General features: G+C 34.2%; 1 protein-coding gene across 3 annotated transcripts in view; it reads left to right on the top strand.

The window, feature by feature from the left end:
• Window positions 1-17,748: 17,748 nt before the first annotated feature.
• LOC119638452 (tubulin beta chain) overlaps window positions 17,749-24,916 on the top strand; it is a 78,496-nt gene continuing 71,328 nt past the window's right edge. The window contains exons 1-2 of one of the 3 annotated variants that reach the window (XM_038035229.1): window positions 17,749-17,897; window positions 18,088-18,298. In XM_038035229.1, the coding sequence (XP_037891157.1) occupies window positions 18,242-18,298 (57 nt within the window). In that variant the 5' untranslated portion in view covers window positions 17,749-17,897; window positions 18,088-18,241. The other 2 variants (XM_038035227.1, XM_038035230.1) reach the window with 2 other exon arrangements.

The raw sequence follows: 24,916 nt of genomic DNA, 5'->3' as shown, positions 1-24,916 counted from the left end.
TAAAGAAAAACGTTTTAGTTTGTAAGCGGCCCTAAGCTTGCGAGATGGAGTAAAGTTAAGCGAAAACAAATCTGAAAAGTTAAACGAATGCCGTATTATATAATGACATTTGAAGTCGTTAAGAATTTTGAGAAAATTCGATAATCGGTGATCGCAGATGCTACATTTACTTTCTTCACATTTTCATATCATCAGTGAGCAGTGTGCTAGAGCGCCCAGCAGATCCTGCTTACTCTGTGATATTTTCCCGATTTTCCTCAAAGTTTTTATACTAATGGCAACTTGCAGTTACGGCGTAATATCGCTATCGTCATATCGCATTTTTTGACATTTTTAATGATTCGTTGGTCGTAATTCCGTTTTTCAGAGAAAATTTCACAAACTCATGTGTGTGTTTTCATTTTGTCATGTATTATTTCTTTGACAGCATAACACATTTAATACAGTACAGTAAGAGTGTTTATATAGATGGAGGTAGTCAGTTAAAACTTAAAATTTCCTTTTCGTTGTATTCTTTTTTGGGGAATAAAATTTAATTCTCGAAAACAAATTCATTAAAATAAACGCTTAAGGGCTCTTATATAAATTACTCTTTACGCTAATTAAAAGTTATTGCTACAACCGGCATCCGTATTACGTCATGCCGTATACGCATGTATAGAATTTATGAATGAAGGAAGCGAACATGTTTTTTTTTTCTTTTTTTGTTCTTACGGCGTCAAAGTAAAATGTATTGCAGTAGAAAGGAAAATTTATTGTTCTTATTGTTGTTGTTGTTGCTGTTGTTGCCATATCAAGAATCATAACTGTGGTAACTCGAAATTCATCATCATTGTGAACCACAAAAACAAGCCCCGAACCGACCGACATTATCGAGTCAAGATAGAAGTTGAGTCAAACTGAATTATTGTGTTGTGGCGCTCTGTTATATGCTCTGTCGTGAATTCCGGAGTGAAATGAATAATAATAATTATCTTGACAACAATTTCCGGTATTTGTTCCAACTCAAGCACACCAAAAATGAAAATTCAACTTTAATAACTGTTAATATGTTGATGTAAACGAATACACTTTTCAACAATAGCAGCAATAAGAGCAACAGCAACAACAACACACAACAATTTTAGCCGTTTTACTTTCTTGCTCAAGAAAAGATATTGGGAGCAAATACACAAACAAACACACACACATACACACACACACACACACACACACACACACACACACACACACGCACATAAACATACAAATTTTGTGGTTGAAAATTTGAATTCATTTGTGTGAATTTGTGTTTTTCTATCAAAACCCTCAACACAAAAAAAAAAAAAAAAAAAAAACACACACATACAGAAAACAAATGAAAATGCTTGTCAAAAGTTACAAACTTTCGTTTTAGTTATTTTTTTTTCCTTTTTTTGTTTCTCATATAAGATAAGCAGAAGAAAGTCTAGTTCGTCTAGTTTTTTGCCTTCACTAAGGATATTGCATTGATATCCTGAACTGACAAGAAAATCTCAAGCACTTGCCAGTACATTTATACAAATACTTAAAATGTACTTAAGTAGTTGTGTATGCGTGGACCCCACAAACCCTTGGATAATAATTCGCTTACTTGATATCATTCGCATTCAAATGTCACTAATTGATTTCAGATAAATTGATAGCTTTACCAATACATAAAACTCACCAAATCGACTTATGGCTTACGTCGCAACCTTTGACTACAAGCTCAAGCTAGACTACAAGTCAAATGTACTCGAAGAATCAATCTTCCCAGTGACAAGCGCTACTAATTCTTTTGGTCTGCCAATAATGTATAACTTTTGAATATCTTAGCTACTATGTGACTTATTGGACGATGTGTGTAACGCTATTTGCAAAAATATTCGGGAAGACATGCGAAGAGGACCAAAGAATAATTACACGCTTGTTCTCATTATCGTTCAGGTCTGTGTAAATCCAAGTTCTCTGGTGAACATGGTGTGGGAGACTGCTCTTCTCTGCTCAACCTAATACCAGCGCAGAATTCCATGAATCACTTGAAGGTTTTTGTGCAAATATCATGGGTTGTCGTCGTCGAAAGGCGAAATCTTTGTTTTTATATTATTATTCGATCCGTCTTACTAGGCTGCTATAACTAACTGATCATCCTGAGTAGCGCAGTAACGCAGTGGCCTAACAATGACAGATCGTGGATTAATCAATCAAAACTACGTTCAAAAGTACAAAATCTTTCTTTTTAATACTTTAGCGGTTTGAAGGTTAAAATCGGGACCATAACCTTCATAGAGAGTGCAGTGATACAATTTTTTTTTTGCTTTGAAATTGAGCAAACCCTGTCCACCTCATGAATTTTTGTCTTCGCTCAGCATCACGTTTTTAAATCCTCTTACCATCGACGGTCGTTAGTCGACATTTGAAATCAGTGCAATTCTGATTCTGACAGAAGTGTTAAGGGTTTAAGAAATGCACGAAATGTGTCCCATATTGCATCTCATAGGGCGCTCGCACTTAAATTATTACTTAGTTCTGATTCAATTGCAAGGTTTGTGTAAAGACCTCAGCAACCCAAGTTAATCGCCAATCGTGGACGTGCAACAACTTTATTTAAATTGTTTTGATTTTTAACACTTGAGCGATGTTTAAAGAATTCCTATTCCTATTCGAGTTTTTACTTTTTTTCACTCGGGCGACACACCCTATTCGTGTAACACGATGACGGAAGCAGAGCAGGGAAGAGAAAAATGTAGGAAGGTGGTAGCGGCAATCCAGTGGGTGTGTGCTCGATCGATAAGTGCTACGCTTTTAGCGAATGAGCACTCGCTATAGCTACGGCCAAAGAAAACTCTACCGCAATGGGGATTGAAAGTCGCGAATTCTGGCTGACTGGTAGTCGCGGTTCTTACCTACTCGGCTACTCAGGCGAATAACTGTTAACATTACGACGAAATTTTCCATGGGTTCGAATTGGATGCAGAAATTGCAAAGAGCCGCGCAATTGCGATATCAGCAATTTATGCTGTATTGTAGGCCGCGTAGTTTTTGAATGACTTGGATGATCAATAAGTGAAAATGCGGATAACAATAAATCAATTTTTTTATCCTCAACTCCTTCCTCAACTTAATTGCACGTAATCGTAACGATTACATTATTGAAATGCAATCGAAGTTTCTAAATTAAGCAGAAAATGTTTGCGGAGTATTTACGTTTGGAATTCAGCTGGGACGACTTTGTGTTTTTACGGTTGCTTCGCTGACGGTCTTCCTAAGCTTCATGATATTAAATGTTAATTTAAGCGTGAAATTAAACATTAGCAAACAGGATTTCGTTTGTTTTTACAAAATTTCATATTTAATATTTCAATATTATTTCTGATGGTACGTTTTTTTCGTTTTTCTTATTCAAATTTAAGAGGGAGAAAAAAGTTTTGACCGGCTGTACACCACACAGAGATTTGTTAGCACTACCCACGAACTAACGCTTAGCAGAGATATATTACTGAAGTTAATGAGTTAAGAGCGTGTGCATAGAACGGACTATGCTACCTAAACGGAGTGGATAATAAATGATGTAAGCTATTCGCGCTTATTTAAGTTCGCAACACACTTATCCACTGGATATTGGGTTTTTTGTCAAAGCAAATTTGAATTTAATTTAAATAAAATACTTATTACTATGGTACGTATTGGTTGCAGCTTCCACTTCATTTGTTGCGATAATTGTAACCATAAAAGAGTTTAATTGAGCTAATAAGCTATATAAGCGCGCTTTTGTTCATATGTGAAGTGAATGCGTACAGCATTTTAACAAGTTTATCTGCCAGCCAAATATTACCTTAGATACGTATTCTTTATGAAATTCAGTACGTCAAGTACTTTCGCTTAGTAATTGCAATTAATTGCGTGAGGCGGAATTTTCAAAAGTGTAGAGCAAAACAAAAATAAAAGCTAAATAAAAAACAGAAAAAAAAAAAAAAAAATGAAAATGAAAATAAAAATAAAAACAGGAAAAAGCTTATCAACCTGTTAAAATGGTTACGAGAAAACAAAAAAGGAAAAACGTTACTTAAAAAACACATCCATTTCTCGTGGAGAGTAAATATTCTGACAATACTTTCAGAGTCAATTTAAGAGGTCGTGTTTTGTTTCTGTTGGTGCGATGTTACTGGTTTAATTTACCAAAAGTACTTAAGGCAACCACTTGTGTAATGCTTACCACTCTTTGTGCAGCAGTAAACTAAAGTCCTCTTATTCAATCACTCACTCATACCAAGCTCTCTTAGTTCGTATGTCAAACGTATGACAGAAAAGCATATTACACGCATACACGAGCATAAATGCATATATATATATATATATATATGTGTGTGTGTGTATATACGTCTATGCCTACATACGGACGTGTACATGACAAAAGATCAGAAATCCCCATGAAGTAGTTTCAACTTAAAAAGGGTTGCCATGTAATAGACCGACAAAGAACCGGAAAAAGGTACACTCAAACACAAATATTCTATAACAACCGCACGATTGTGCGTGCTTGCCTATGTACGCATATCTCTCGCTCGCGCTCTCGCTCTATCCCGCTCTATCTCTCTCTCTCTCTCTCTACGCGAAGCTCTGCCGTCGTGTAACTGATGAAAATAACAACAAGTTTGAAGAGGATAAATGAAACTGAAAAGTTTCAAATAAATTTCCACATGTGCAAATAATATCAAAGGGAAAACGAAAAGTCAACCACACACATCGTTTCGGGTTCAAGTACAAGTGTTACACTTCATATTATATCAAATTTTACACCCGCCCTCACATCTCTATGCAACAGCTAGTTAGTTTTGGGTTTCGTCTAAATCATTTCGATTTAATAACAAAAATTTGAAAATTTTTTTTTTATTTTCCACATTTATAGCATCAAAAATTATGAAATTTGACTAGAGCATGCAATAAGAGACGAAACTAATACGTCGCGACTATAATTAATATAAACAAATTACCAAAAAGTATTTTGAATGTTTACCACAAAGAGATCGAATCGACTTTATAGAAAAATTTGCTATGTTAAGTGAAGTTTAAATGTACGCTTGTTCGTGCACTCATTTCGCTGTTTTCCCAACAGACAACTTAGTTGTTCTCTTGTCACGTCCAAAGTTCACAGTTAAGCCGCACAATCATTATATATTTTGACAATTGATATAGCAAGGCTTGCTTGTGAAAACGTTCGATCAATTCTGCGCAATAGTTTTTGGTTGTGTCCTTTCAAATCTAGAAAATGAAAATCAGCTTTTTCCGCATATTCTACTTTTTCACTCTCGAAACACCAAAAATGATGCTGTTCAAGCAAGAAAAAAGATTAGCCGATGTTTGTTAATAGAACGTCGTTGTCAAAACTGATTTGCAAAATTTCGATCCGTCGATTTCGATCTTCAAGAAAGGCGATCTGAAATACCACTATTAAGAAAGTGTCATTCATTTTCGTAAAATAAAAAGCGAAATTACTTTTCAAATAACCTAATGAAAGGAAACAAATTTTTATGTAGAAAATTGTCTTCATCTGTGTTAAGACTTGACCGCAGTATCGAACCTCGATTATCGAATCGATTATATTCTTGCATATATTTTTTCCCTCGGAAATGGCATTAATTGAGAAAAATGGATACGATGTACGTTAATCAAAATATTTCCTACAACTTTTTCCCAACTTTCTGGCAGCATGGCGATATTGCGTCGAAAGGATGGAATTGGTTTGGCAGCGAATCAAGCATTTCAAAACCGCATACCAATCAAGCCATGCTGCATCGATCTAGACAATTGACAATCCGAAGGCACTACGTCTAGTGAATGTGCTGGATGTGGCAGAACTTACCAATCGACAGCAATATATCCTTGAAAAGTCGTGCAACGTTGTCCTGCAAAGCGATGACTTTGCGTCTATTAACCGCTATTTCTGTTCTTTTTGGCGTCAGCGCATTGTTCAATTGGTTCCATTGATGTCGTCAGATGTCTGCAGTAACAGTTTTGGCAGCTCACAATACACTATACCTTTCTGATCCTACCAAAGCTAGACTTTATGACCACGACTATTCCGTTTCGGTGTCGATGCGAATAGCTCTCCTGCATTAAGGAATGATTTTTGCGCTTCCCTTTTGCCCTACCAAGCGATAAGGCCATGATATTGAAATGGTTCAAAACGGCGTTTTCAGTCAATTCTTACTTTAGATCTTTCTCACCGCATCTAATAGTCTAGAAACGATGATTCAATAACAGCCAAGGTGCTCGCAAATTTTTTGAGTCATTCATTGTCTTCGAACTTTTTTGATCCTCCGGACCGTGCTTTGTCGTTGACAACGAACTGTTGACACCAAGCCCGACAATTGGGATAAGATGCAGCGGCATCACCATAAGCCTCTAAAACTGTTTGATGACTTCGGCTAAACTAAGTGAACTAAGATAATGAAAGTCGAAAAAAGCAATTTTGAGCTTCCGATGATTAGCGTCTGCGTCACACAGAATAACTCAAGAATACTAAATGAAAATGAGTTATTTTACGTCGAATCATCGAATTTAACCATTGTGTGCATTAATACTTCGCATTGTTTTATTATTATTATCATCAACAAATGTCGCTGATCGAAGAACATGCAAACATTAATTTGGTGCGTCCTTCGCAGAACTTCATTTTGAAGCAGCTGTGCTTTCAGTTGACCTTCTAATATGTCGTGCGACCAAGATTACCATTAGTTTGATACATAGCTTCTACAAAGTGTTTGTAATCAACTTATTACTCTTATGCGCATATTTTCTGCTTTCATCATTTCAGTCTTTCCCAGTACAGCAGCATTACTTTTCGTCGATATTTCAATGCAATTTAAAGCAAATTTGTTCTTGTCTGTCAGAAAACTCTCTTCTTCAATTTCTTCCAGCAATTGATAAATAATGAACCTCGACAGCATATTATTTGTGTATAAAAGTTCGTAGCAATAAGTAATATTTTTCCAGTTGAAATGTTTTGTTTATCGAAAACTCTTTGAGAACAAATTTTCCAAGTGTTTCTTCTGCGATTACTGTATATAGGATCTTCCAACGAAAGGTGTCATTGTAAACTTTGATCCGTATTCAAGCTGTCAATAGACAACTGTCATCACGATGACATTTAACAAATGAAACCAAGAAAGTTTTCTGATAGTTTTTCTCATTTGTTTGCCTGGAAATGAAAGTACAAGGTCGTGATTTTTTAAAAACAAATTATTGTCAGTGATAAGATTGATTTTTATTTCAACTCTTGCATCTGCAGCTTCACAAATTCCAGATAGGTAATCGAAAAACTTCGTTAACCACAACGAGTGACAGTGGGATGGCGATGTAATTGGGTCACACTCTTTCACACCGCCCAGCAAAGCTTCCGCATTTGCAATTTCGCATATTCAGGATAAGTAATCGAGCAATTTCTTCAGCCACAACGAGTGACAGTTTACTGACGGCGTAATCGAGCTTTTCTCACATGTTGCCAGTTCGTTCATTACAGTGGACAAACTGTATTATCGACTGATATTGAGTGACTTTTATTCATCTGAAATTGTTGGTATAAACGTGGAGGACGTTTCGTTCCAAAAGTACGTCACTGCAATATTTTTCTTCCATGATGGATTTTGAGAAGAAATCTGTTATTGAAAGATCCTTTGAAGCAAACATTAATCGAAATGCAAGTTAAACTAATTCGATGCCAAGCAAAATAGTAATCTTCCTCGACAAATATTCGATAGTAGTAGTGTCACTCACACATCGGAAATTCATTAAAAAAAAAAAGAAGAAAATTAACGTTTAAATTAAAATTGAAATATGTAACACAACTACACTTATAGGGAGAACAAAATTGTAATGAGATATTTCGTTGTATTGCATACTAGGTATGTAAATATGAGACTGGAATTGTGACTATACAGGACGTACAGAGAACATATTTTTTGGTAATTGTTTTTTTTTTTTTTGTTATTATTTGTAATTGATTATTCAGTTAGCAATTAAAAAAAATTTCAGATTCGCATCTCATTTTCGCGACTCTGGTTGAAAAGTGAATGAAACTTACTCCTGTATTATCGCTCCATCATAATCCATTGTTTACCTTCGAATATTATTTTTGTATTCTAGCCCAAGCATTTTTTCACACCTAACATTTTATCAACATAAGCATATTAGTAGACTTGTGATACTATATAAGGACGAGATTGATAATAAGGATCAATTCCTTATTCACACGCGGGTACTCCGCGACTTTATTCGTGAATTTGCGCTTTGCACGAATGGCAAGAGTTTAGGACATCAAAATGGAAAGCAGAAATACTCAGCTCCTTGAACACTGCATTACTTGTTTATATGGATCCTTCAGGTAAGGAAAGGTGATATCACTTGTTCGCCTTAAAGTGAATAGATATAAAGGGGCAAATCAGAAGCAGGTTAACAGTTCAGAGGACTCAATCGCCCGATTCCAACCATATAAACTCTTTGAGAATTGTGAAAGAGTATTGCAAACGAAATGCTTAACGTATTAGAATTGAACCTCAAACATAGAGTACAAGAGCATATAATTCTTGGGTGTTACTGCATATAATCCGATTATAAAATATTAATTAGCTTCTAATATAAAATGTAAGGACAAATGTCGAATATAAAGAAAAGTAAAATTTATGAAAGAAAATAGTCTCCATACACCACACCCACATATACAATATGAAATAACCTACAACCGCATTTTATATGCGTCTGCGAGTTTTGTGCATATCATCGTAGAAAACTAAAATAAATTTAAAATTGAAAATTTTTAGAATAAAGCAAACATGTACTCTGTTAGCAGCAACTGCAAGAGCAAACGAAGCAAAGTGTTAATTAGTAAACTAAAATAATATAATTAGTTTTAGATTAAACACAAAAACTACATTCTAATAAACTTTATAATACGTTGAAGAGAACGAAAAATAAATTGTATACACACGTATGTAAATATATGACTTTTTGCGCAATATTAAAATCATAGATTTGGTAAAAGGCGGTGTGGTGTTTTGGCAAAAATTCATGAATTTCGAAACTGAAAAAAAATAAAACAAGGATAAACGAAAATTACATTCAGTTTGGATCGAATCTCTGAACGCCCAAAAATGCTGCTTGTTTTTGTTCATTTTTTCAAAAAAAAAACAATATTACAAACGTAGCAAGCTATGTAAACGTAAGTGCCACTTTCTCCTCAAATGTAAAACGGCGCGGAGAGCTACCAAGTAGAGTACCTATGCTATTTTAACACTTAACATACGCCCTATAATCTCGAATTTTGAGTGAAGAGTAAGTAGCGTAGCGCACCTAGAACGGTTAAAAGGCAAGATGCATGCTTTCTGAGTTTTTGTAAATTATTTGTTTGAAATTTGGATGGCTTTAGTTTCAATGTTCACATTAAATGCACGAGGTGTGTTCAAAAAATATAAGTTGATTTTTTATTTTTCCCGAAAAATTTTTCTTCATTCGTCAACCTCTGTTTTCTCTCTTTTAAAGTAATCCCCCACGCAGATATGATATATTTGTGCCAGCGGCCTTGAGCTATTCCACCGAATCATTTTTCGGTTTATTCACGAATATTTTTCCTCATTAATAAATTTACAAAATGTATTTACTATGATAAGCGTAAGAAAGAGGAAATTACTAACATCTTGCAAGCAAAATAGTCATTTAAGCGATTGTTAAATAAAAAGCTAATTATTTGCTTTGAAAATTTTCAAAATATGACTAAACGGATTTAGTGAATTTTATAATTTCAACTTTATAACAGTGAAGTGAGCGCTGAGTAATCCCTTTAACGAACAGACAGAGAGAGAAAGCTACAACAGAATACGCTTAAGTCAACTTTGGTACTCATTTTCATCGAGAACAAGTTAAAATGCTGACAGAATGATCTCTTTAGGTATTATAAACATAAGACAAACTTGATATAATCCTTGCATCATAATTTATTTAAAGGAAAACAATGCTTAGCAAGGACAATAACGACTCATATATTTATTGTTTTTCTCACGCATCTTCTTAACCGTAACAGACAACATTTTGAAGAAAAATCCAATAATTACAATATTTTTGATCGTATTAAGCGAAAGCTTTGTATTAATCATAGGGAAAAAAAGCATTTAGGATTTTTTAATAACCAAAGTGAAGAGAAAAAATGGAGGTCGAAATAAAATTTTTTAGCGAAATAAATTCGTTCGATTATAATTTCGAGCCATACTCAGAAGGACAAATATAATTGAATCAGTCCCGTTAGTGGCGCTTATATTTTATGGAACAAGTCGAAGTATGCTTTGCCAATATGTGATTTCATCATATAGACAGAGTTACGAGCTAATAACTGATGCTTATACTTAACGGTATAAATGCTTTGCAAACATTTAACAGCGACCTAAAGGACGCTATGATGATCACAAACGATGCGTCTATAGATTGTGATTTCAAACTCTAGCCCAGAGAAACGGACACAACTGCTTCCACTATATCGGATAGTATAAAAAGTATTTGTACTCCTTGGGATCTTTCTAAACGTTACACATAATTTCATATAAATTTAATGCACTCTCTGCGGTTCAAAGCGAAAATGAAATGAAATATTTATGTGTGTGTATGTTCAGGTGACAGGGTTGCGTTGAAATTAAGCTCCTTTCGTTTACGTTATCAAAGCAATTTACTTGCAATCCTTCTATTTTATGACTTTACTCGTTGTAAAGGTTTGCTTAACAGATTTATATCTAAATGTGTCTGCTGATGTTACCCATTCTCTCACTCCGTTTCAGTTGCGAATGGCATAACATTTGTAATGAAACATAATTGACAAGAAACTCTATTAATTTGTTGTTTATGTGTATTTCGTTGTTTTGGTGTTGACTTTTTAATTTCATATTCTCTGGCGTTGGGTTGAATCGTGCCAAATGCATTTGTTGGTTAGACTCCCATGGCGTCTGTTATGTGAGAGTTTATGTTTGTGTGTATACTATGAAAGATCTCTTATTCTCTATAATTTGTAAACCCATATATTTACACACACACAGACACAGACACACACACACACACACACACACACATACATACACAATCGGTAATTTCACATACACTCGCAATAATAATAATAATAATAAGACAGTATGGCAGGTGCATGCGAAACGATAATGATTGTAATTAATTTAATTCTGTTATATTTTCATCTAAATGTGTAACAAGTTTCTGTTACATTTTGTGCCATAACAAAAAGAAGAAAAAATGAAAGAAAGGCCAAACAAAAAGGGGAAAAGAAAATCTATTTAACTGCAATGCGCTAAATAATATCCGTTTGTGTATTTAGCGTTTGTTTCCAAAGCGCGTATGTGTTTTTTTTTCTTTTTTTTTTTATGTGTATTTGTCTCAACTTTCGTTTCCTGCACTGATTGTCTTTGCCATTTTATTAGTTATACATTTTCACTCTGTGTTTTTATTTATACTTGTTCGTTTTTGTTACTTTTTTTTGTTTTACTTTCATTTCCCCAAAAATAGAATATCATTTTAATTCTTGCTCGTTTACAGGCAACACCTGCAGCACATGTTGCAGGCGGTTCATTGGTAAATTGCCAAAGAGTTCTCCTAACAAATGATAATATATATATATACATATACATTTCATTACATCTAAAGCGAAAGAAAAAGAAAAACAGTAAAGCATTTCATGGATTTTATTTTGCTGCAAAATCAGTTGAGCGCCGGTTAATTACTAAAGTTTTTTTCACTAAATTTTCCTTTGCTTCGTTTTATTCCTTCTTATTACCGCTCTTATCGAGATTGTATAAAAAGCTCTAACATGCAACTATTATAATACTACTAGCATTCGCCTGTGACTGACTAAGTATTAGTAAACTGCTTTCGTGTGCGAGTGTATTGCACATACACATTTCTGGCAATTTCATCTTTTCTTATTTTACTTTTTTCTTCTCTTTTCTTTTCTAGGTATGAATTTTAATCAACATACTATTAAAGCAGTAAAAATTACTTAATTAAGGTCAAAGGTAAGTGAAGTAAAAAACCTGGTGCTACTCTGCTTGACATACTTTTATACATTTTAATATTAACCTTCAATAATGTATACAAAAACCCATTTGTGGAAATAATTAAATTTTCTTCTTTCGCAAAACAATATCGTTTCAAATACATTTTGAAGTGACCTTCTTCGTTCTACCACTGATTCTACTTTAAATAAAACATAACATAAAAAATATATATATATATATATACATAAAATCGCTTAAGCCTCTTAAGAGACAAATTCACAACATCAAGTTCCATAAAAACAACCATACATTTTGTAGACGAGGATGGTCCGAAAGATTCGCTCAATTACACTTTTTCCCATTAATCAATGTTTGGTTTGTCATCTTCAAGCCAACAGTCTTCTTAAATACCCTCTTACAAAAGTGTGGTTCACCACATTCTTTTCGTTGCTTTGAAAGTCTGACGTTCCCTTAACTCTTCATAGGCATCGCAGATAGCTGCGCTTCAATAAGATTAGAAAATTAAACCAATTCCCTATAACATACCATACCACTTGCGAATCATTCAGAAAATACCGACGAAGTGTTATTCGACTTGGATCGAATCTTTTCGGACCCAACTCTTTCTTGTGTACAAATTCGGTTATTTTTTTTTTTAAAACGACACAGGCACTCAAGGGACTGCCGCTATTTGTGTACCACGATTTCGGTCAGAAGGAAATGAAGAACAAAAAACAGATGGCCGCAAGCGGGCCATTGCGTCTGCCCAATCGTTTAGTGCTATAACCACTTAGCGCCCACTGTACTTATGACCGAAGTAAATTCTACCGCACCTGAGCTGACCTACTCGCCTACTCATGCAGTTAACAAAGACTGGTAAAAATCACTCCTATCCCCCTCCTATCCCATCGTTTATCGCATACAAAGTCTATAACGCGATTGGGATCACTTTATAGGAAATTATAAATACTACAAAGATACATATTTCCCCCAGGAATGACCCATTGAATCTATTTGGCTGACATTTCTAATACTTGATGTTCTTGACTAAAGATGTTACAATTTACGAAAGAAAAAAGAAATAAGATCGGTTTTAATACCTTACACTATTCTGTTCTATAGAAAAAATATATTAAATTCAAGAAGTCGATTTAAGCGTGTACTCATATTCTGGGTCAGCTTATACCTAATTTTTGACAACAGTTTAGGCGACCATGAACGATCGGTTAGCATAACACAATGAAAGGTCGTTAAGGGTCAAGTTAACTAAAAATCAACTTAACTCATATATACTCGGTTATAAAATTAGTGCAGATATCAATACTTAGGTAGGCTGGATGCAGCGAAGGACTAGCGGATGATGTTCATACTAAAAAGGATTTACACAATAAAGAAAAGGATTTTATATTCTCTCCCCTATCCCCTACGACTGTGCGTAGGTGCGTAAGCAAAATGCAAATTAAATTTTCCTCTTTTCTTCTTCACGTTGGTTTCTTAGAAAACCACAACTAAGATTTCGATTTATAACATTAATTAGAGAGGAAAAGTAATAATCTATTACAATTGTGGCTGCGTTAATGTTTGGAGAAAAAGAGAAATCATAATTCGTCTCTCGCAGAATCTTGGATACCCGTTACCCCATTTTTTATTAACGGCGTTTTTATTAGAGGAGAGAGGTTTTCTTTGCTACGAAGGTGCAGGGAATCCGCCCTAGTAAATGTGGCAATATCTAGACCGATATTTGGTACAAATCGTAGGTTGCCCATCTAAACAGTTCGTTTTTTCGCATAATTGCACTCTTATTTATCGGCAGATGTACTGATTATCTATGGAACTTATTAAGAGTACCTGTGATGTCTTTCAATATTGATCCCCACTTTAAGGACATAGACAGAATCGCACTTCTCCTCTACATGGCATCTTTAAGGCGTCTCTTCTTATGTACGGAAAGGAGAATAACAAACTTCGTGTACTTTCTACCTTTCGATGCTTAATATAAAGTTGGATTAATAATTGATTTAAAACTTGTATAGAAAATATACAATAACTCTTTTTTTAAGCGTGTGTGAACAACATTATTTATAACATCTGCATATAAACGCATACATGCGTACGTAGCCACACGCATAGATTTGTTTAGATTGCGTTGATTTCCCATTATCAACATGTTATCCTTTTTTTAGTTATGTCAATATTTTTTCAGTTGTGTGTTTCGTTTATATTGCGGGTTATAAACTCATTTCAGAACAACAAACAAAAAAAACTTACGATTTATTATCGAAGATATCTAAATTTATGTAATGCGAAACACATAAATTTTGTTTGCTAGCATTTGTGTATAAATTCGCAATAGATATGCATTTCATATAATGATGAAAAGTAACGTGATTTTCATTTATTGAAATTTTAATTACATTGCAGGTGGAAGCTATCGATAGTTATAAATTGTACTCATTCGCCCTCTTTCTTCCCAAGATAAGGTTACCAAACACATTTTTTTATCCCATTCTACCACATATAGTAGTATAGGGTATATTAAGTTTGTACGAATGTATGCAACGATCGGAAGGCATTCACATAGATGCATCTTTTATTATGTGGATCGACTCAGGATCACTTTCTGAATCGATTTAAGTTTGTCTGTCCCTCTGTATACCTTGTTATTCTTTGCACAATTTGTAAGTCGCAATATTTTAAATATTTTGACTTAGTACACTGAAGTGTCTTGGCCCAAGGATGATCGCTATTGAAAATGGTTCGGATAAGGCCATTTTTTGCGACCACATATAAAAAAATTTTATTAAAATTTTCGCACCTAGATTCCCATAGTAAGATTGTAGATGACAGCATGGCTTTACCTCGTCCACAGAGATCTTATCGAAGGTTGTTTGCTCCATCAGCAATCCGTTCGAATTTTTACTAACTTTTCGATAACAACAATAAATACAGAAAAATGTAATAAATATGATAAAATAAAATAGGGAAGAAAGTTATATTCATCTGGGGCCGAACCTCGTACACACGTTAGTATTAAATTCTTCTGCGCCCCTTGCTTTTATTTATAATCCATAAAAAAATGGATGCGATACATTTTATCTGTCACTTTTCACTTCTCTAGGAGATATTGTTAACAGATAAATTAACCAACCACATCGCGACGTCCACACATGACTGACAAGGAAGCAAGTTTAACAAAACTCGCAACGTCGTTAAAGGATAAGTTGATTTTCCCGCGGCTTAGCTCAGCTAATATTACAAAAATAAACATAAAGCCAAAAAAAAAGACAATTAAATCTATAATGGGCATAATAAAAAGTGGGTCTATCTCAGATCCTTCTGGATGTTGCATATATCCCCAAAAACATAATACATACTTGTGCCGTAAGTGGTGTAGGATACAAAAGGAAGGAAAGAAAGTTGGAAAACATACGTTTGCCTGTTATATGTCAGGCATTTGCTCGTCACATGTTGGGTGTCCGTTTGCTAATCATTCTCTGTAACATGCTTGTCCGTCAGTAAGTATGTTCCTGCGACTTTCCGCCTTCGTCTTTTCTAGCTTTACGACTCTCTAGCTTAGCAAAACCTTTATCGCCTTTCATTACTTTATCCCGCGCATCTCAATTACACACACTTTACCATACACTAGCACCTGAAATGAGAAAAAAAGTATATTGCCGCCGTGACACCTTTTTTTTAATTTATTTTCAAATCGGAAATGGTCAGTCCTAACTACAAAACTTCCAAAACTACATATCTTGTGATGTCAGCTCATAGTCTACGTACGTTAGGCAATGCACAAAGCGCTTTTCTTTTAATTTCTTAGACAAACCGCGTCTTAGGCAATGCACAAAGCGCTTTTCTTTTAATTTCTTAGACAAACCCCTAAAATACAGCATACTTTTAGGAAAGGAAAAAACTTTAACGTTTAAAAGAAAAACTGTCAACAGCAATTACCGCTACTGTAAAATTCCTCGCCGCCTTTAAGTCAAAAGTAATAAGCAAATGTTAAGTAATTTCATCGAAGAGACCATTAATTCATTTGATATGGAAAGTAAGTAAGTGCAAGAGGGGCTTCCCTAAAGCAGAGTTCAAAAATATTAAAAATTCGAAAAAAAATTCCATACAATCGATTTCCCAAACATTGCACTTTTACCCACCTATTAAGGCAGGCAAAAATTAAAAATCAAAAGCTCACCTGTAAAATGACTTACATGCATCTGCTTGCAGTTTTCGAATTCTTTTATATCAAATAGCTTCGGATACATAACATAAATGCATAATTGTTAAATATTTTAAAGCATGAGGAGAAGAAATGTATATTGAAAAATTCCTTTCCAACCTATTGACGTTTCGCTCTAACACATAAAGTCTAGTAATAATAACACCGGTATGTAATCGCGACGGTGATGTACCTCCAGTAAACTTAATAAACGACGGCAGAGCATTGAAAAGCAAAAAAAAAAAAAAAAAAAAGAAAATGAGAAAATAGAAAAACTAAAAGAATAGAAACATTTTACAAGGGTTTCCCACTCCGTTGTAAGACATATGTTCTGATTTCTTTTGACATTTGAAGCTGTCAAAATGTCGACTGCTTAAGCATGAAACAGAAAAGCCAACGCTAATTTACGATCGTTATTATTTCGTCTTGTGAAAAGATATTACTTAATATACAGACTTTCTGATATACATATGCCCATAAGAACCGCAAAGAATGCAGGGCATATTACGATTGCGATTGCGTTTCCCTTTGCCTTTGCATGTATTGCTTTTATTGTTTACGAGTTTTTTCCTCAAACTAATCTATGGTTGTCATTGATTTTACTCTAGGCGATCGGTAGGTACTTAGAATTCGTATAAAGTCGTCTCGCGTGTTTTCTCTTAACAATAATCACTTCTTCTGATGTGAACCTTTGCTTATAAGTGCGCCTTTTTTTTTTTTTTTTGTATATACAGCAATACTTAGTGCATTGTATGCTTGCGTATGCATGTGTGTGGCTGTGTGTATTTGTGAGTGCGTGCTTGTTGTAAATAACCGGCAAACACGTTTAACAGGTGACAGATAACGAAACCGCACAAAAAGAGAGCAAAACATACAACACGTGAGAGTATAGCAAAAATTGTTGCTGTTCATTAGTTTAATTTGTTTATAAATTGAGGTTATGCTCTACTTTCCGTATACTTTATGTTGTTGTGTCGCTTTTTGTTACTAAAAAAAAAAAACACTTTTTAATACATAAAGAAGGAAAACAAAAAAAAACAAAAAAAAAAAAAAGAAAAGAAATAGATGAACTCCGCAAATGCACCTCTTTTAATGCGGAGCACCTAAGACCCACACATGGAAACATTCATACGTACAGCCATACATATATGTGGACGGACGCATTTGTGCAAAGACCAGAAAAATCGCACTCATAATACATCAGTAGTTTGCCTTTCATTCATTCGTTCGCTCACTTGCTTTGCTTACTTTTCGTATTTTTGCTTGCATTGCCGTTGTTGGTATTGCAATTTTTTCTTGTTTTTTTTTTTTTTTTTTTTTTTACTTTATTTAATTTCATTTCATTTTACAATGAGTACAAATTTTTTTTTTCTCTTTATTTCATGTTATTATGCTCCCATGTCCCACTTGCTGACGTTGTCGGTTCGTTTATCGACATCATCTTTTGCTAGCCGCTCGCTCGCTCACTCGCCGCTTTAGTATGACTGTTTTCGCATCTAATATTATACATTAGTGTATTTTTGACCCAGCCAGCTTTAAATTGTGGTTTACTTTGCCTTGCTTTACTTCACAGTATCTAAAGCGATTAAAAATTATCAAATATATTTTACTGTGGCCCAACTATCCACTATCACTTGGTGCGTAAAAGCGTTTCTTGTTTTAATTAAATAAAATAAAAAATATTAAAAAAGAAAAAAAAAAAACAAAGAATATAATATCTTTTAAGTGGTTGAGTGTGTAAATCAAACATATATATTTCTTTACCTTAGTTATTACTTAGTAATTTTATCTAAGGAAGATAATTTATAATATAAATGTTTATAGCAGCAGCAAACGCGTTTATATGATTTTGATTTGTGCGTCATATAAAGTACGAGTTAAAGAGTGAACGAAGCAAATAAACTCTGCTGCTGTTACTATTCGCTCCATTTCATCATCTTTCGTTCGTCCATCGTGCGAGCGCATTCTTCTTCAGTTCAATATGAGGGAAATTGTTCATTTACAAGCAGGCCAATGTGGTAATCAAATTGGTTCAAAGGTTTGTATATTATTATATGAAGTAAAAAAAGAATTTTCCTATGAATTCAGTTTTCTTCTTTCCATAAGAGTGTATTATGAAAGAAAAACGATAAAGAAAACTACGGTAAATTTTGAAATGAAAAATAAAATCAAATGAATTCAACATAACCTCAATTTTTTTTAATTACAACATATGAAGATAAAAGAAATTGTTATGAAAATAAAACATGTACGTTAACACATACAACTAACTCTCGTATAATGCAGTGCCTGTACTTTCAAAAAAGTGCGCCTAAACGGAAATCTCACCGGGTCCGATAAAATGGCGATGATAGGTAGATGTGAGCATGTAACATGCATTTTAAATAGTGTCTATGTCAACGGTTAACTAACTAACCCATAACTATACATATGTATTATGTATATATGTAGTACTTATGTAGGAAGTGAATGCGGTTATGAACGGATTTTCCTCATTTTTAATGCAAAACCATTTGCAACGAACAGAATGAATTATTACAATGTTAGCAATGAATAAGCAAACCGACAGTAAAAATTAAAAAAAAAATAATAATAAATTGCTTGATAGGCTTAAAAATGTTAAGTTCAATAACGGAGACAATCTCGTAACGCTTTAAAAGTCAATGTACCTGAGATGTCAATATATGGAATAAAAGTGAACAAATTACACTCTCCTGGACGGCGTATATATTTTGCTCAACCCAATATTGCGTTAATTTAATTCCCTTGCAGTCCTATGAATGACATCATAAGTAGAAAGATAATTGAAAGTATGTCAGTGATCTCTGATACCGAATATAGAATATTACTGTGATAACAGAGAAAAATATGTCCACACATATAACGACAATTGCTGCTTATTTCAAGCTACTTTATAGCAAGAGTGTACACTTGCGTTATACGAGGACAACCGATATTTCTTGTTATGCGACCTCTCTCTTTCTATCTGCAACTACACGATATGTTAAGTTTTTCATAGTTTTTACAGGGCACTTATGAAGTTCTCTTTAAATTTTCTTTTCGCGAAGTCTATTCACTTGCGGATGTGGACACAACCCATTAACGTTTGTAGATAGAAGAAATTGATTTCTACTTATTTACGTACATCCCCAGTCCCCGACCTGCTCGAAAAAAAGCTCATAAAATATCAATGCAATCTGGACGTGTGATCTACGCTTTCGATGATGAGAGATAAGGTTCTTCATTCAGAAAAAATTTCCAATTTTTCCGTTATAGCTTTACCCGATTCCTAGTAGGCAATTAACAAAATCCCTTTCACATTCTAAAATATTGCCGCTCTGATCTTTTTTAAACGATTTGATTCATTTTCGCTGATTAAGTGCTGAGAAATTGACCCAACTCACTGTATGACTTACTTACTGTTGAAGTGGTGAAGTGGAACATAAGTCTTACTCTTGTTTCGAATGTATTCCTGATAAAAATTTTTAGATACTTTTCAGAAGATTCTACTTGAAGGTCCTCCTCTTAGAAATTAGAAAGTGTTGCAACCATTTTGCCTAAAACTCTTCCGCATCAAAAACGTTGATTGATATCTAATGTGTGTGTGAGATCCCTTTGTCGGCTTTTCTTTATCATGTAATTCATTTTTATCGAAAATCTCTTCAGTAAAAGTCGAGTCTTTTCTTTACCGAAAAATGTCTGTACGACGATGTGAAGCACAAGTCTGAGACCCGATTCGAATATATTCAAATGTATTCCTCATAAAACGTTTTAAATTCTGTTTAGAATTCTCTCCCTGAAGACCCTTCTCTTCCGAAGCCAGCCACCATTTTCTATGTAACTTTCCCGTACCTAAAACGTTGTTTGATGTTCTCCCTATGGCCCTCAGAATTAAGCGTAAAACGATAAATTAAGTTTCAAAGCGGGAGCGATTTGCTGCTAAAGCGATCCCTTCTTTTCCTATTAAAGCCAAAACACCGCAACATATAACGATTAATCCACTAACGGGTGGGTCTTGACTTTGCAAAAATTTTCACAATTTTCATACATTTTCCTCAACAATTGGATATTGAAAGCTTACTGCAAAGCGAATATGTGCATTCTTGGATATACCCATCACCAAAGGATGAGGGGTATATCCATTTTGTCAAAACGTTTGCCAGAACAAAGGTTCAAAGACTCCACAAATTACATATATTCTCGATCAGCACCCAATTCTGAAACAATTTCAACATATCCGTCTGTCTGTCTTTAGCAAACATTCTTCTGGTTCCAAAGATTGAGCTGACTTCAAATTTGACAAAAACATTAAAAGTTTTTGGACCCAAATTGGTATTAAAAAGGCCAAATAGGTCGAGGGTTATGCCTACATTACCGCATAAAGTGGGGACATCTCTGTTTTTCAGAAGAAATACAAAATTCTTTGCTCAATACTCATAAATTACAGCGGGTAAATTCACAAAAGTTTGGACGTACATTCTCTAGGCGACGCTGCGGTACTTCCGCAAAAATGGAAAAGATGGATCACGCCTGCTCAATATTAAAATGTATCAAAATTTTAATTTTTTTTCCATTACATTATAAACCGCACAAAGTATAAAAATTTGGAATGCACCTAAACGGGTCCATCCTTTCGTCTGTCCATCTGAAATGAAATGAAGGTATTGTTCACAAATTTGCAAAAGAATTTAAAAATAATCCATATTGCCAAAATTGGGGGCGGCATTGCTCTTCGTGTTTTTTTGTTTGTTTCTCATCAATTAAAACAAGTGTTATGCTGAAAACAAGAAAAATCACCCGCGCACACTCAGTGTTACAAAGTATGAAAATGTAGTTCTATTGCTGGTTTTAGTCTTCTCTTGGGATAACGGTGAGGGGTATAAAAGATTCGGTCACGACCGAATATAATTACTTGGTCTTGTTGTTTATTATTAGTGCAATTCTTTTTTCTTTTGTTAGCATTGCCGCGCCGGCTTCTCCCCTCTTGTTCATGTGATATATTTTATCATTTCATTCGTACTTTCAATATTTTGTACGAAAACGTAATTGTTTTTTGATAAATACACACTTTAATGAATGGCATTAAAAGAAAAAAAAATGCAAAAGAATGAATAAAAGAGTGAAGGATATGATAGAGAATTCGCTTTAAACAACAATAAGTCTCTTTCACCATATAAAGAGATGCTTGACGCTGTTAACCTGAATAATATATATATATATGTATATATATATGTACATGTAGTCTTTTTTGTTTTATTTTTTTTATTTTTTTTTTTTTGTAAAGAAAGCTTTAAACAAAAAGATAAGAAAAAAAGCCATTGGACTAAACAAGCGTTAGCGTTCACTGTTGGAGGCAAAGTTTTTTCTTTTTTATACGATTTAAGTTAATTTAATTTTTTATTTTCTAAATTCATTGCATTCCGTGCAAAATAAAAATTATTAAATAAAAGAATAAAATAATGTTCGATTCATATTCGTTCAATTCGTCATTTGGTTGCACATATATTAAAAATCCATTAACAACAAGTCCATCCTAATGGAATAAATAATAACAAAAAAAAAAAAAAAAAAAAAAGCAAAAATTATTGCTTCTGAACGCAACTGATGACACAACAGTCACAACCAGCCAGTGTACAAACTCATTACACAATTCATACAATAACGTGTATATATATGTATATAAAAAACAAAAAAGAAGATTTTCCCGATGAGGTCTTTTTTTCAAACACGTTTGGCCAGTTAGAAGCACAGTCAGTGTACGTACATACAGCGCCTGTACATAGATCCATATAAAAACTATACAAAAAGCAACAAATGCGTTCACAAGTATACGCGTGTATGACAGTAGATTTTATTTGTGCCATTTATTGTACGATTTCACATAATGTTTTACCAGATAAGATAATGTTCAGCAAAATGAACGCATGTACATGTTACGATTTGGTCCACAAGGCCATATGGTATGTTTACGGTAAAATTAATTTCAAAAATTTTATTGTCAGAGAATATTTGTGCAAATAATTGAAAAAGAAAAAAAAAAAAAAATTAAATGCAGTGCAGTCTGTCTACGTACATAAAACGTATGTGATTATAAGCACTACACTATTATTATACATGCAGTGGGATGGAAAGTAAAAACTTAACATAGAAAACTATTACAAATTATGAGTTAAGACTAATAGCCAGAGATGTGACAAACTATTTCTTTGTTGATTTTGTTGATTTTATGTTATAATAAGATTAATATTATGGTGTTTTATTCTGGCTACTCGTTCGGAATACCAAAACTGATGCAACGTAAAAAAAAAAAAAAAAAAATGTTGAACAAAAAACTCACTGTTTTCCCCCATATGGTTAATAATCCTTGGCTGGAATGAAATTGAAAAGGAGCTCCATCCTTTCATAAATGCCAATAATTGAAAAAAAGCAAATAAAGACGGGCCAGTGCCCGCGGTTAAATACCTCAAACCACCTCATCCAATATAGTGATTCATATGACGACTTCTCAAAATGAAGACTTGTATAATGAATGACCGAAAAAATGGCTCAATCCGAATCATTTCGAGTGGCGTCCTTCCTAGGGCTAAAACCTATCGATCTCAAAAATGGCAGACACAAGAATAGATGGATAGATGGACAGATAAGCCTAGTGAATCTTAATCGATCGGTATAATAAAAGGTAGGTCTCTTTCAAGTCCTTCCATCCTGTTAAGGTTAATATGTACATAGTGGTCTAGACGATAAAAACTGCCGGCACTAATATCTGTCTTAAATTTTTCCAAAAGCGACTTCGGTTTTTTCACTCCTTTACTATTGATTGATTGCTATTGAAGAGTATAGTAAACATATTTATGAAACAATATTTAATTAATGCGCTGCAATGCGCATAGGCATCTCTCGAGAATATTGTGCGCAACATTCATATCGCCCTAAAGATATCAAAAATTAATAGCAGGTCGAACGATTTTCTGACAGAGCGACCAACATTCCATAAGATCTCTGTGCACAAACTAAGGTTATTCCACTATCTAAATCTTTATTCTGTGAACTAGGTCGCAAAAAGTATTGATTTATATTCCAGTTTGTGTATGTATGTAAACATAATAGCTTCCTTTAATGTATCCGCAACTATACTTACTCGCAGTGTGCTTCCGCCTTCACTGATTCTCTCTCTTGTTAAGCCGCTATTGTACACTTTTATATGTTACTCGGTAGTATTTCTGCTTATGCCTTACTGATGTTTTTTTGAAACCATATGATCAGCATTCTATTAACTTACCGCTTTTCAGTCAATCTCAAAAATTTAACGCAGCCACTAGTAATCTAGTATCTTACTGTGGCGTATATTTTAGTAGACACTCATTACAATTAATTGATGTTAGTTCTGCGCCGCAAATATCCATTAGTAGAATGATCATAAGCACGTTTTTTTTTAAAGTTTTTTAATAGAATTTGACGAACATATTGCTAAATGATCAGGTAAATTATTTCAAGTTGGTACGGCAGAGATTCAAATGTTTCGTGTTAAGAAATGAAAGTGTGAACTAGAGGCGATTGTCAACACTACAAACATACTTTTACGGGTAAAAGTAGAAGATCAATTTTTGCTTTATTGCCTTACTAGACTACTACTATCTTCGAAAAGATATAAGCGCGAAAATGGTTCGAAAGCCTTGAGCTAGCCTGCCAAGAAGTGAAAAGCTTAGGATGAAATTTTTGATATTAACCATGTGTTCGTCAGTTGAATTGTACATTTTCTTGCCTCTTGCTTGCTCTGTGTTTTCGAAGGGTGTACCAAAAGCGGCTTCTCCGAGGAGGAATGTTTGAACTTAAAAGTTTGGCTTTATGCATTGGTTATGTATTCATTTGGTTTTCTTTCCAATAAAGTGTGTAACGCCCAAAAGGAGGCCGCTTAAAGACAGCTTAATTCTCAAATGAACATGGTAAACACGACGACCTGGTAATTAATTTTCTTAATAATGCCAGCGATATGGACATCAAGTTAAAGCACAAAGAATAGAATGCGAATAGCATAGCGGTGGGAATGCAAGATTCGGCACCGACCGAATATAACTTTCTTACTTGTTTCAATTTCAATTTTGGACCAGTGACGCTGCTTGCCGCATAGCGTCTTAAGTTGATAGAGTCTAATGAGAAACGACGCAGTGTTGACGCTTTTTACTTTATATTTACTTATTTAAATTCGCAACTATGAAGCCGCAGGCCAATACACACAGTTCCACAAGTATAAATCAATTAGAGTAGTACAGACTAATCAATTGACCATCTTTCTCTACAGCTAACCTTAGTAAACATCGATTCGCAGCGGCAAGACATTCCAGATTCAAGCTTACCAGACAATAAATGAACGTTCAGCCAAAGAATTCGCTTTACATGGCATTGTTATAAAATGATTCCCACTCGAACTAGACAACTGCAGCAGTTCGATTAAAAAGTTCGGCACTGGTGACTGAACGATTTTTAATATTTTCCAAAAATAATTTTTCTTTATGTGGGTAATATGCACCCAATAACCTCGCCACAGAGTAAAAATTGCTACTACGTAGTCATTGTTCGCGGTTTCAAATCTAAAATGCGATACAGTTTTTCTTCGCGCCCTCTTACCGATTTGCCACACATCCACTAGGCTGCGGAG

Source organism: Glossina fuscipes, unplaced genomic scaffold (genome assembly GCF_014805625.2).
Source record: "Glossina fuscipes isolate IAEA_lab_2018 unplaced genomic scaffold, Yale_Gfus_2 89, whole genome shotgun sequence".
NCBI lineage: Eukaryota > Metazoa > Arthropoda > Insecta > Diptera > Glossinidae > Glossina > Glossina fuscipes.
This window is presented reverse-complemented; position numbering and strand designations above follow the sequence as displayed.